The 14,273-nt window shown below is 43.8% G+C and overlaps 2 protein-coding genes across 6 annotated transcripts in view; one reads left to right on the forward strand and one right to left on the reverse strand.

The window, feature by feature from the left end:
* Positions 1-7,751, forward strand: part of esrp2 (epithelial splicing regulatory protein 2) — a 13,893-nt gene extending 6,142 nt beyond the window's left edge. Inside the window, 11 exon segments of the mRNA XM_028956933.1 lie at positions 49-159; positions 258-390; positions 526-568; positions 1,326-1,627; positions 1,910-2,140; positions 2,277-2,475; positions 3,506-3,579; positions 3,581-3,711; positions 3,965-4,142; positions 5,351-5,450; positions 6,330-7,751. Of these exon segments, the coding sequence (XP_028812766.1) occupies positions 49-159; positions 258-390; positions 526-568; positions 1,326-1,627; positions 1,910-2,140; positions 2,277-2,475; positions 3,506-3,579; positions 3,581-3,711; positions 3,965-4,142; positions 5,351-5,437 (1,489 nt within the window). The 3' untranslated portion in view covers positions 5,438-5,450; positions 6,330-7,751.
* Positions 7,752-9,537: 1,786 nt separating this feature from the next.
* nfatc3a (nuclear factor of activated T cells 3a) overlaps positions 9,538-14,273 on the reverse strand; it is a 41,241-nt gene continuing 36,505 nt past the window's right edge. For all 5 annotated transcript variants that reach the window (XM_028956145.1, XM_028956146.1, XM_028956147.1 and 2 more), the window contains one exon: positions 9,538-12,302. In XM_028956145.1, the coding sequence (XP_028811978.1) occupies positions 12,226-12,302 (77 nt within the window). In that variant the 3' untranslated portion in view covers positions 9,538-12,225. The remainder of the gene's footprint in view (positions 12,303-14,273) is intronic.

A 14,273-nucleotide genomic window follows, 5' to 3' on the forward strand; every position in this document is an offset into this window, starting at 1 on the left:
ACCATTACAACCCGAACTTTAGTAACACTACCTCTAATTGTTCTGCAGCAGTAAGACGGAAGCAGTGGACAGTGAAACGGTCATCAGAGCCAGGGGGTTACCATGGCAATCCTCTGACCAGGACATTGCACGGTTCTTCAAGGGACTTAACATTGCTAAGTAAGATCATGCCACTGTGATTGGTGGTTAAACATTTTAAGCCTGCGTACGTTCAAAACGTACACGTTTGTGATTGTGCGTGCGTGTGTGTGTTTCAGAGGTGGCGTAGCTTTGTGTTTGAACGCACAGGGTCGGAGGAATGGGGAGGCCTTGGTCCGCTTCATAAACCTGGAGCACAGAGACATGGCTCTGGATAGACACAAACACCACATGGGCAGCCGCTACATAGAGGTGAGCCTTAAACCAGCCAAAACGATGAATACCACTGCAGTCCTCAGATGTTCCTCTCCGGGGAATGTCTGCTTACTTAACGAAGAGAATCCCATTGAATCACAAGAATGAAATACTTATCGCTTCCTTCAACAGGTTTACAAAGCAACTGGAGAGGAGTTCCTGAAAATAGCTGGAGGTAAGACTGACACACAGGTTCACCTTGAATTCAGGGCTGCACCCACCTTCTTCCACCTTCTTCCACCTTCTTACCTCATGACTGTGTATGTGTGCCGAGCACTCTTAAGAGCGTCAAGGCTCCTCCTGTGATCCCGCCCCCCGGGGGCCACATTCTCCGTGTCTTTATCCTGTGGGAATGAAAGGGCCTTTGTGACCACGTTCCTGGCCCTGACTCACACAGGCTACCTGGGGAAACTCTACTCCAGCCCAACAGCGGCTCACCTGTTCCCCACAGCCCCCCGTCACAGCCAGGAGCAGAGAGACGATACCCTGGGGAGAGAGGGGGGCAGGCGGCCGCTGAAAAGCCCACCTCTGATAGCACACAAAGGTGGTGTAAGGAGACAAAGGGCCACCGATGGCCCTGACTAACGGTGTTTGGAGGAAGGAGGGAAAGCAGATTCACTGTGCTGATAAACTGGCACTGGGACTGCAGTTGGTGACTGCGGGTCACCGGTGGGTTTGTCCTCCCGAGATGTTGTTCATTATGGTGATCTGTGGTCAACGAGCTCTGCCCAAACCCCACCCTTGCAAAGTCGGCGGCTACCTTTGTCTCCCTTAGCAACGCACCTAACACCATGCCGCTCCCAGGGGGCTGAGCCTGTAATTATGCACTTGGACTGTCTCCGGATGATTAATCATGTAAACAAATGTAGACGTTCACCGTATTTGGTGTGAAGAACCCATTTGAATTGAACATCTTTGTTAATTCTTCCCAGGTACTTCCAACGAAGTGGCCCAGTTCCTGTCGAAGGAGAACCAGGTGATCATCCGCATGCGGGGACTTCCCTTCACGGCCACTGCCCAGGACGTGTTGGGCTTCCTGGGTCCAGACAGCCCGGTGACTGATGGCACAGAGGGGCTGCTTTTTGTGAAGTTCCCAGACGGCCGGCCCACAGGAGACGCGTTTGTGCTGTTTGCCTGTGAGGAGTACGCCCAGAACGCCTTGAAGAAGCACAAGCAGATCCTGGGGAAGAGATATATCGAGCTTTTTCGCAGTACAGCCGCTGAGGTGCAACAGGTATTACCTAGTTATGTTATTAATACATAGACTCCTGAACTCAATGCTCCTCCCATCCACACGCTTTCCACTTTAAAGCCACTTGACTGCCCACCCGTTTGGTTGCACCTTACATGTATGGCTTATGGTTACTTATTCATATTCTCTCGCTTGCATATTGGCACCGTATCCACCATATTTGCATTAATATATCATTCATAGTTTTGGCAGATCGTACAAGATTGTAAATTTACTGTAAATTTTGCTCGAGATGGATGAGCCTTTTTTTCCATGTTGCTTCAGGTGCTGAACCGCTTTATGTCCACCCCACTGATCTCCACTTTGCCGACTCCTCCCATGGTGCCTGTGCCGGTTCTGGCTGCCCCGCCCTTCCTGCCCACTGCCAGCACACGGGACTGCGTCCGGCTGCGGGGTCTGCCGTACACCGCTGCCATCGAGGACATCCTGGACTTCATGGGAGAGCACACAGTCGACATCAAGCCACACGGAGTTCACATGGTGCTCAACCAGCAGGTACTGGCCACTTCAACAGGCAGACAGGGTGCCATGGTCCATATCTGCCAACGGGGGAAAAGTGGGGGTACACTGTCTCTGATGTGAAATAAGAATATTAAATTGAGGTGTCTGGTGTCTCCTCTGACCTGTCCAGGGACGCCCTTCAGGCGATGCCTTCATCCAGATGAAGTCTGCGGACCGAGCCTTTATGGTGGCTCAGAAGTGTCACAAGAAGATGATGAAGGACCGCTACGTGGAGGTGTTCCAGTGTTCCACAGAGGAGATGAGCTTCGTGCTGATGGGTGGGACCCTGAACAGAAGTGGCCTATCCCCTCCACCCTGTAAACTACCATGTAAGCGGTCAGCCAGTTCTTTGCTCATCCTGAGGGCACCTGGTGAGCGTCCGGGTGCTGTAGAAACTGTTATGCGGCATTCAGGGCGTTCATAGGGCGCAGAAAGATGGCGTAAATGGTTCGTGGAGCAGTCAGCACCTTTGTTTGGCTGCTCAGAGATTAGATTTCATCTTATCAAGGGAGAAATTTGACTTTGCTGCTTTTGTTCATACTTAATCAGTCCTTCCCCCCTTGGTCACCACAGTTAACAGATTTCCCTCTGGCATTTTGACCTTGCCTTTAATCATCAGTGTAGTGATTTAATGGGGTCAGTGGGGAGTTCACAGTTCCTAGTAAGCGGTTCGTCTGGGCTGTCCCGTGTGTTTAGTTGTCCAGCATGGATGGGCGGGACCTCCCTCATCACCAGCATGGTCTGTTTGTGTGTAAACAGGAGTTTAGTTGTGGCTGTCAGTGTTGGGACTCCACCTGAAACCACCTCAAGGACGTTCCTGAGCTTGTTCCTGCCCCAGGCTTTAAACATTCAGCCAGTAACCACTACTGCATATTCAGCAAAAAAAAAAAAAAAAACATTTATGAAGTTTCTTGTTGTAAAAGGAAGAAACAATAGTTCCATCCATTTATTGAACATATGGAAGGAAATAGTTTTTTTTTTTTTTTTTAAATAAAGTTGGAGACATCTATTTCACCAGACATCACTATTTCACCAGAAGTTCTTTTTTATACTTTGATTTAAACCGCGACTACGGCTACATGCACTGTTCATTAATTCGCCTGAATGGAAGTGTAAAAACTTAATTTGAACGTTAATGAAGGCAAACTTCCACAGTACAGTGACTCAGATTGGGCAGAGGCCAGCACAGAGGAAGCAGTAATGGGTGACCACTGCTGATGCTGCATCTATATGGGGCTCCTAGCCACTCTAATCCTGATGTACCTCATGTTTTGGCTCTGGGTTTGGGGTGCTACATCACTGAAACTAATGGAAATGAGAAACGGTTGTATTAATAGCTGTGCACGTGAATTTTCACAGGCCTGTCTCCTCCAGCTTACGCCGCCTTCCCCACTCCTGCAGCCGTGCTGTCCACCGAAGCTGCCCTGTACCAGCCCCCCCCTGCTGGCCACTCCCAGAACCCCCCAGCCACCCACGCACAGCCCTGCTCCCACCCTGGCATACTACCCACCGCAGGCCCATGCGCAACTCTACATGAACATGAACTACACGGCCTACTACCCAAGGTACCTGTCCGAGTGAGTGGGGTGACCAGATGACGCATCTTTGTAATCCGTTTTTTTTATAACTCTTTTTGTATAACTCTCCCTTTTGTTTTAACTAAAACATTTTCAAAAATTCTTTGACACCAGTCATGCTGTAATGTCAGAAAGGGCGGTGGGGTCGTCTGTAAGGGCCTGTTGACAGCGAGAGCAGGGCAGCTGATGCATTAACACTCAGTTTCACACTAAACTTGTCTTTCAACCCCTGGCCCCTCAGCCCTCCCGTCTCTCCCTCCACGGTCAGCTACTTTGCAGCTCCTCCTGGCTCGGTGGCTGCAGCGGTGGCTCCACAAGCCACTCCCTTATTGCCCCAGCACGGAGCTCTGGTCAGGATGCAAGGGCTGCCTTACAATGCCGGCGTCAAGGACATCCTCAGCTTCTTCCAGGGATATCAGGTGAGCGTCTGTCTTTCTTTTTCCTTCAAATGTCAGCATCCCTCATCTCAGCTGCTGTCCTCCAACACCTTATTGTTCTGCTCTGGTGTCCGCTTGTCTAGACCAGAAGTCTCTTAGACTGACCCAGCTAGAGCCGTTGGACCTAATATCCATTTTTGTTTTTGCCCCTATTCCCTCCCACCATTGTTGTATCATATATCAACTGTGGAACCAGAAACCTGCAGATCCTGCTTGGTTCCTGCTCCTGTCCTAATGAGCACACATGGCTGTGTGCAGGAGCAGTTGCCACGCCCATAGTTATTAGTTGTGTGATCACACCCTTGTTGACCTTTTCTCCCATTGTGTAAACGACTACCTGTAATGAAATGTAATATTTTAGTCAGTCAGGCCGGAGCGAATGTCCCACTGGCCGTTTTTTCTATAGAACTGCATCCCTTCCTGTGCTATTTTTTTTTTTTTCTTTAAGTAAAAAAAAAAAAAAAAAAAAAAGAAATGTGACAGGAAGGCTCAGCTTGCTAACTTGTTGAAACCATTTTTTGCTCCTCCGCTTTACTGGCCGACACCTGTGTAGGCGGAGTCTCCGGAGGACGGTATGAGCTTTGGCAGGCAGTGCTGGAGGCCTTTTGGGGGATGGGTGCTGTGCTAGCTTGTATTGTTTGAACTGGGCCTGGGTCTTTTGTGTGTAGATCAGTCAAACAGGTTTTTCCTTTTTAAGTGTGTGTGTGTGTGTGTGTGTGTGTGTGTCTCAACACTGTTGTTTTTCCCTGAGGGTAAGCTGGGTAGCACAGTCTGTGACATGCAACAGCACAGCGCTGGAGTTGTTTGTTGTTTACGTTTTATATCTCAAAAGTACTAGAATACGCCACAGTTTGTGTGTAGCTCTAGAGTGGGTTTTTGTTTAACTCTGGACATGCTCTAGAGTGGATTTATTGTTCTTATATATTTTTTTTGGTGACTGCTGTGCTTTTGGGTCACGCCAGGGTACTGTGTGTTTTGTTTTTTTGGGGGTGTTTTGTGAGGATCGTTTTCATCACTGTGCATTCATGCACACATCTCACCTGAACATCCTTCTCAAGTGATATGGGTGTGCTAGAACCTAGAATGGAGTGGGCTATGTGGGTGTGTGTGGGGGATGTCACTGTACTGAATGTGTATGGATGCACCACACTGCGGCCTCCAGTCCTGACTGTAAACCCATTATGCTGTAGTACGCTCCCGATGACTACAACAGTGTGCTTCAGCTGAGCGATCAGACGCGGAGTCTGATCCAGCCTAAAGAGTGGCTCTGCCTGTAGGGAGACCCACAAGGTAAGACCCGGCATGGCTTCCACATCCTAGAACCTCTGGGCTCTACACCTAACCTCAATCAACCGTGTTTTCAACCAGTCCTTCTTTTTCCCTCTCTGTGTCCCCCCCCCCTCCCCCCACCCGCCTCTGCTAAGGTCCCGCTGGGATTTGCAAGCATGGTTGAAAAGATCTTAAGTTTCTGGTTTTGCTGTGTCTCTTTTATTAACAAGGAATGCTAAGCAGCTTGTCTCCTAACCCTTCAGTGAACCCTGTTTATGCCGCTGTGATTTGAGACAACAATAATGTCAAATTAATACTTTTGTTGGGCTGGGTGAAATTTAATTACTTTAAATATTCGTTAACGTTTCCCTTTCCCCTTTCCCCCCCTTTTTTTTTTATTTTTCATTATTTTATCACCTGTCCCTAACAAATAACAAAAGTTTATTTCAGTTTTCCAGTGTTTCTAGTGTTGCTAAAAAGCTGTTGTACTCTTAAAGGTACAATGACTTCCTTAAGGGTACTATAGTGTTGTTTTTTTTTTTTTTTTTTTTTTTTTTTTTTTTTCTCACCAAAAAGTTAATTAACACTACAAAAATTCTTATTAGATGTGTTTACAAGATTGATTGGGCTTTTTTTTTTTTTTTTTTTATCTCATCTCCCAGCCCTGCCACTTGTGCCTGCCTGGGGTCTCTGAATAACGTCTTTGATTTGTATCTGTTTAGGGTGTTTAATAATTGCTGGGTGCAGTTGGTGCTTTTATTTTCGTCTTTTGTTTGTTTAATTAATTTTAATTAATTGTAGCCGTTCCGGTAGATGAGCGGTTAATCTGAAGAGGATGAGTTTCCCTTCCTGCCAACTCTTTGTGATTGGCTGCGCTTTTATTTCCTTGTTGTTTTGCAGATCCAGCCGGACGCCGTCCTCGTGTTGTACAACCTCAGCGGCCAGCGCAGTGGAGAGGCCCTGGTCACCTTCCCCAGCGAGGAGGCGGCCAGGCGGGCCGTGGCCGAGCGCTCCAACCTCCCTCTGTCTGGTCACCCCGTCCGCCTGGCGTGCTGCGAGTGACCCCCGGCTCATATGAGAGAGAGAGACTGGGAGAGAGAAACATGAAGAGAGACGGGACCGCACTTGAATTCCCTCACTGACCGATCCTTCCGCTCTGCTTCTCTAACAGACAGATACCTCCACCTCCGCCACCTCCTCCAGGCAACTGAGTGGAGGGCAGCCACTACACCAAATGTGTGATCTTAGTGTACATACTGTATTTATGCACACTCAGAAAATATGTATATTTCTGTCTGTCTTGCTGAAAAGTGCCTTTTTTTTTTTGTCTTTGCTCATGTCTGTCAAACATGCCTAAGCCATTCCGTGGTACTGCTTAAAACACAGAGGATTTAAACACTTTAGGCTGACATAGGATGTAAAATTATATTCTGAACAAAAAGCCGAGTGTTCATAAAAAGAACCTCCTCTTGTTAAATGCTACTTTTTTTTTTTTTTTGGTCGTAATTTCTTTTCATTTTGATACTCACAAGCCAAAGCTGTGCAATGTAATCCATTAAAGCCATACACTGTAGACCGCTTGGCCTCCTGGCGCTCATTGGAAGTGAAGAAAGGGAAGCACTACCGACAAACTCTGGATGGATTTTTTTTTTTTTGAACGGGTGCTTTAGTCTTGGATATTTTGTAAAGCAGCGTGATCCAAAGTGTAGATGAGTCTGTGCTTCAGGAAGGCTGATATACTTTTTGTGCCTCACTGAGCGACTGATTATGGAATACTTTTTGTGTGTGTGTGTGTGTGTTTTCACTAGCCTGTCAAAGCACTATAGAACTTTTTTTTATATATATATATTTGCCAATGCTTTAATCAAAGATGGAGAAACAAGTGCCTCTTTATGTGCTGTAGCAGTGTGTGACTTTAAAAACCAATTGTTTTTTTTTTTTTTTTTTTTTCTGCTCCATATGCCCTTTCCCCCTTAATTTTATTTAATAGGAGATTTTTCCAAGCTGCATGCTTTAATTTGTCATTGCAAAGCTGATTTAATGAGGCGAAACCTTTATTTTTCCCTTATGTATATGAATTGTTCTCACTCCCTTCGAATTGCTCTGAAAAGGCTGGTTGAAACCTTCAGTTTCCTATTTGGTGCCAAGTCTACATTACCCAGAGTGCAATGCCAGCCAAATGAAGTTTGGGTGGGCCTCCCTGGCAGTAGAGTCGGGGAGCAGATTTCTATTGTTTTCCTTTTAAACAAGTTAGAAACGTTTAAACGGCTGTCTTATGTGTTTCCTGTATGTATGCAATAAACTGAGAACCCTTTTCTGCCAGTCCTCTTCCTAAAAGTCTGTCCTGATGCAGGGAATTCAATAAGAATATGCAATAAGAATTCATTTTGAACATGGGTTTTATTTTCCAAAAACAAGATTTTTGCTAATCATAAGTACATTTTTCTAAATTAAATTAAAGCACAATATATTTATAATGCTCCCAAATATTCCAGTGATTTTTAATTACCAAACTGTAAAGATACACTGAAACATATAAACATAATAGTTATGCGAAGATGTAAAAGTGACCAAACTGGTTATTTTATGGTATTTATGGTATTTTAGTGAAATAAAACTTAAGATATAGAAGTGTCTGCATGGCTGTCATCCCAGAAAGAAGCTTCTTCTAAAAATGTTTGCTGATTTCAAGAAGACTAAGGACATGGATACTGGAACCAAGTCCAAGGGAAACTTATTTGGTTTTGATGGTGTTGTGTGTGTGTGTGTGTGTGTGTGTGTGTGTGTGTGTTACGGCAACCAGGTGAATGACAAGTGTGTCTTGCTGACAGGCAAGCATGGTGGTGGAGTGTCATAGTTTGGGGCTGCATTAGTGCTAGCAGTACCGGGGAGTTGCAGTTTTGTTGAGGAAATCAGTAATACCTAAAGTGAAGTGATTGTCACGTGTGATGCACAGCACATGGTGCACACAGTGAAATTTGTCCTCTTCACTTAACCCATCACCCTGAGTGAGCAGCAGGGAGAGGTGTGTGGGGACGGTGCTTTGCTCAGTGGCACCTTGGCGGATCAGGATTCGAACAGGCAACCTTCTGATTACGGGGCCGCTTCCTTAACCGCTAGGCCACCACTGCCCCACCGACAATACCAACATGTACCGTGACATACTGAAGAAGAACATGATCTCGCTTCGGAAACTGGGCTGCAGGGTAGTATAATGACCGAAAATGCAGCACAGCACAGAGTGACACAACAAAATGTTTTTAACCATCACCCTTGGTGAGCAGTGGGCAGCCATGACAGGCGCCTGGAGAGTAGTGTGTGGGGACGGTGATTTGCTCAGTGGCACCTCGGCGGATTGGGATTCGATCCAGCAACCTTCTGATCACAGTGGCCCACCACTGCCCACTGCTAAAGATACTGATGTTAAATGGGCTGGACTGGCCAAACATGTCTCCAAACCTAAAACTCGTTTAGCATCTGTGGGGCATCTTTAATCAGAAGGTGGTGGAGCGTAAGGTCTCTTAACATCCAGCAGCTTCATGATGGAAGATGATTCCTGTGAAGCTCCATGCCCATGAGGGATAAGGCAGTGCTGGAATATAATGGTGGCCACACAGAATATTAACACGTTGGGCATGGTTTAGACATTTTGACTTATGGGGTGTACTTACTTTTGTTGCCACTGGTTTAGAGATTAATGGCTATGTGTTCAGTTTTTTGAAGGGACAGCTAATCTATGCAAGCTGAGATACACCCCTTTTGTGAGATACTGTATGATCAGTGTTAGTCACTTCATTGGCCAGTGGTTTTAATGTTCTGGTTCCAGTGTCTACATGTATTCAGATTTTAGATGTTGTATATTATATTATACATATTATATTTTCTCCAGACTCATTTCTAGAATTAATTGGGAGCATCTACAATTATGTATTTTAAGGGGTGTCCTTTTAAACAGGAATGGGAACACACACAAACAGCAGTAAAGCACACAACAGTGGGCTGGGCGGATCTGGAAGTAGCTAGGCATTGCTATGGAAATAGAGGCCTGGTTTCCTCTATCTTCCCATCTGTGACCACACCTGCTTAAGAAGTCAGAGAGAGACAGAGAGGAGTACAGCATTTCCTGTTTATTGATACACTACCACAAAAGAGCCTACAATGCAAGGTATTCCCTTTGAATAATTTCAAAAAGCACTGCAGTCTTAAAAATTACAAAATGTTAAAATACAAAATTTACATGAAATGACAATACAAGGCTCCGTAAACATTTGCTAAACCTGTACTTGCTTTTTTTATTTTACAAAATATTTTCATATGTAGATATAATATATATATCCCCAACCTTTTAGGAATGACATCCATTTCAAAGTATCAAAAATAGAGTTCTGCGTTGTTACTGGTACATAAAACGAGAACATGTTGTTCGCTCTTTGGTATACAGAAAGGGCAACGGCAAGGGGTGTACCAAGAACCAGCCCCTCTCTCAGCCTGCTTTAGACGCTTCCCCGAGCTAGTCCTAAATCCCAAACATTTACAAAAAAAAGAAAGTCTATTAATAGTCCTCAATCCCAAAGGTTTTACTCATAACCCGTAATCTGTATTTTCAAACACAAGACTTAAGGCGTTCCTACAGTATTTTGGATAGTATAAATTAAATAAAACCAGAGTGGCCTCATAATTGCCTCTGGCTATATGAAAGGTTACACATACAAGCGATTATATGCGTCAGAGAGTAGAGTAAAAACAAATCTGCCATTTTTAATGCCAAATATTGCGTTGACAAGTTGCCATCATGCTTTTGCATAGCTGAAAGCATCCATGTGCTTTTTTCAAAAGTTATCTACAGATTTTAATACAAACACTCATGAACACACATATACAACAAAATCTATTAAGACGCTTGCACTTTTTTTTATTTTTATTTCTTTTCTTTTTTTTTTTTAAATAAAAAAACAAGGCAAATACACTAACCCTTTTAGGAATAGCATGTATTGTGTACGAGTCTAAGGTAAAGCTAATCTAAGGTAATATTTCTACAGCATCTATGTCTAGAGGCAACAAGGTTATCTTTTTTGTTTAGATTTTTTTTAAAGGCATCAGGCAGGATTTTAGTGCATAGCATATTTAAAACAATTTAAATCAAATAAAAATTAACAGTCATCAACACTGCTAGTCTTAAAGACCCACAAAAGTCTATTAAGTGACTGTACCATTATTACAAATAATAGAAAAATATACATGCAACAGTATTTTTTATAAATTTTTGATGAACAACAACAAAAAAAAAACAACAACTTTAAGGCAAGAAGCCAACATACCTTTCCTCGGGTTTGTTCCTACTCAGAAATATCCACTTTACAGACAATCAAAACCCAAGCGCGTTAATACCTCAACCTGAAGCGCATTCTTGCAAATTTTTGAGGCATTTTTGTTTTAACTTCTCTTCAAATTTTCAGGTTTATCTTGAGTTGGCTCAATAAAATATGATGGGGACATATTTGAGCTTATTTCCCAATTTCTATTCCCCCATCCTGTTTTTATCCTGTTATAATGGGTTTAGGCTAAAAGCAAGGGCTTCGTTGAATAAAACAATCATGTTCCAGTCTAAGTTTATGGTGTAAAGCATTATGAAAATCAACTGAGAAAATGCTAATGTATTTACACTACAAAAACCAGGTCCTTTGTGTTATCTCGTCATTTCCTTTTTCCTAGCCGATTTTCCTCTGCAGTGGCCAAATAGTGCAAATTAAAACTTATGTACTCTAAAAATTGGTCTTTTGATTGTCAAGATGCACTTGAATCTATGTTTGTGAAAAATCACACCCATTCACAAGAAAGAGAAAAAGAGAGCGAGAGAGAGAGAGAGAGAGAACCATAAAAACATAAAAAAACAACTTAAACATGGTCAGTCTTTTTTTAACACCTCTGCATGGTTGTTTTAAAGTGTGGAAGGCACACAGGCGTCTGCCCGTCCATTCATTGCTTGAACAGACAAGTTTTAGAGTGGTGGATCAGACAGCAGTTTATGCAGTCCAGGTTCAGTCCAGTCCTGGTTTGCACCGCACTGCTGCATGGACTTCCTGTTGAGCAGCACAATACAAACCCTCCCTCTGTGGACCATGAAATCGCTACTGTACTGCAAGAGTAACATTTTAACTAACAAGGTTTGTAGGACATAAAATACCAAATCTATTTAAAAAATGACACTTCTGTGCTAATATGCTAATTTAGGCTTCAGCAGAACGTCAACTGCATTAGGGAGAAGTACATTTAAAGCATCTTCCGTCATTCAATGCTGCTAATCTTGAATAAGGCATTTGTTCAACCTGAAGGGGAAGGAGAGGGCATAACTTTCTACATCAAGGTCACTAGAAGTGTGGAATGTTGCATATTACACCAGGCAGCTCCTAGATGGCGCTGTTTCTAACTGTAACAGACAGTCCTGAGCCTCTGTTTCACACAGGACGAGACCAGAGGGCAGACAGGCTACTCTCCTTATTACTGAGAAAGAACATATATACATGTGTGTGTGTATGCAAATAATTTTCTTCTGCTGCATGGGACCTCAACAGAATCTGATGCCAACTATGCTACATTTGGAGACCTCTGTGGCCTTCCCTGGGTCTTCCTCGAGCCCCCGGGCCTCTCAGTGTGCATGTATACTTGCTCACTGCATGGTACACTGCAGGGCAGAGAGCCTGTCTCGCTGGACAGTGGATGTATGGTGCTGATGAAGAGGTGGAGTCCAGCTCGGGGGAACAAAGATCTGGGGTGCTGCTGCAGCTGGGCTGCTGGGCTACGACTGGCTGTGAGGCGCTGAGGGACCACGGGCCCCAGGGGTTTGGGACATGTCTCTGCCAATGATCTCGTTCACTGCAAAGCAATCATAGGTCCTGATTAGTTAATATATGTTATAATAATATTTAAAAATACATAATAATATACACAAACACTTTTACACCAGTTTGTTAACACTGAAACCTTATTTTATAATACATATGATATTATATATTTGTTTAAAATATTTGTGACACAACACCATGAACTAGTTTACCACAGTATTTGAACTACATGTATTGACTGTAACTACAGTCAACGCTTTAATTGCAACCTGCCAGCAGAGGGCGCTGTCACACAGACCACAAAGTGCAATCTGGCGACGTAAACCGTGATGCTACACGACCACACGTGGAAATTTTTATTTTCTTTTATTAAGACCACGGTATGTGGCAAGCACACCACAGACGGAACGACGGCAAAAACGATTCCATTCAGTGGTAGACGTGGTGAAGCAAGACATGAGGGAATAGCGTGCGCGCACACACACACACACACACACACCCATATAGACACACATGACTGAAAAAAATTAGAACGGTTTCTAATTGGGCTCACCACAACAAACAGAGGTCTATAAATAACTTGATCTATTTGATAGCCCGGTTAAAGTGCAAGTCGCCTGTCACTTCATTGCATTTTAATGGGCCTTGAATATATTTCTTCTGGCTTCGGCCCTTGGTTTGTCGCTGTGTAGAAAAGCCCCTGTTATAATAATTCATTGTTAAAACACATGTTCCTCATCCTGGAGAGGCACTCAAGCAAAAGCAGTAATTACTCAAGCAGCCTGGAAGTCCCATATTAAATTAGTCGGGGAACAACAGATTTTTTTTTTTTTTTTTGTGGTTAAACAGGGATCTGATTGTTATAACGCTGAATATTTTCTCCTCTCGCTACTGCCCAGGCCACAGCAGGGAACCCAGGGGGAGGCCAGTAAAGCAAACGGGTGGCTGTTAGACAAATCACACCTCTAAAAAAGCATCAGTAGAAATATGCGTCATGTTACAGAGAGAGTTCACTTGTGGAAAGCGGTGAAAAGTATAAACCGTTGCCTCATTTTCCTACCCCTGCATGTTAGACGGCGCGTCTTTAATAAAGAGTGGAGGCACAGTGCAAGATCTCTAGAGGGGAAAGGACCGCCAGAACATGTCTTAGCTGTAGTGCCAGGGGCCAGGCCGGGCCCTAAACCCCCCCTGCAGCTGAATGAAGAGGATCCAGGCCTGTCCCTGCATGACTGCTGACAGGCATTCCTCTCCTACGCGGCAGGCGCGTTGTGCAACAGCATGTGATGAAACAGCGCATGACTGAGATAGATGGAATTCTCAACGCTGAAAGGTGGGAAGAGGTTAAATATATAGCAGGGCCCCTGGAAGGAGGCTGAATAATAAACGTTTTGGAAAAACCTGGAGAAAACAAAAAATCTACTTTTTTTGAATGATTGATTAATGAATCATCTGAAAATAATTAATAAATACAGTTTTTCATACTGTGCAATATATGAAATCATATATTGTTATGTATTGTGATGAATTTTCCTTTTAAATGTCATGATATTGTCATGACTGAATAGAGCTCTGAATTATTTTATCGAATTAACTCACCGAATTTGGTCCTTTTGATGTCAACTGTAATTGGTGAAATATGACTGATCAGAATGTTGTTTTTTATTGTTTGTTTGCTCTGAGCCCGTCAGAGTCTGGCCACTGTCACAGATCATCCTGTTCGCGTGGGAGGCTCTTCCTCTCGTATCAGCAGACTTCACACAGATTCAACTTCTGCTGTGAAGAACTCATTTCAGCTTTCTGTCGAACGCACCTCATCTCATAACATGGGAAAAGTGGCCGGTCATTAAACACTAAGGCCTTGATCCACGGAATTAAGAGTGCCGTACTTGGAGTTTTGATTATCTGTAATAATTTAAACTGAATGATTATAACACACCTTTATTAAAGTAGAAAACTAGATTATCAGATTCACAGGGGTTAATTATTAATAATGGATAAAAAG

The sequence above is a fragment of the Denticeps clupeoides genome, chromosome 16, assembly GCF_900700375.1.
Source record: "Denticeps clupeoides chromosome 16, fDenClu1.1, whole genome shotgun sequence".
Classification (NCBI taxonomy): domain Eukaryota; kingdom Metazoa; phylum Chordata; class Actinopteri; order Clupeiformes; family Denticipitidae; genus Denticeps; species Denticeps clupeoides.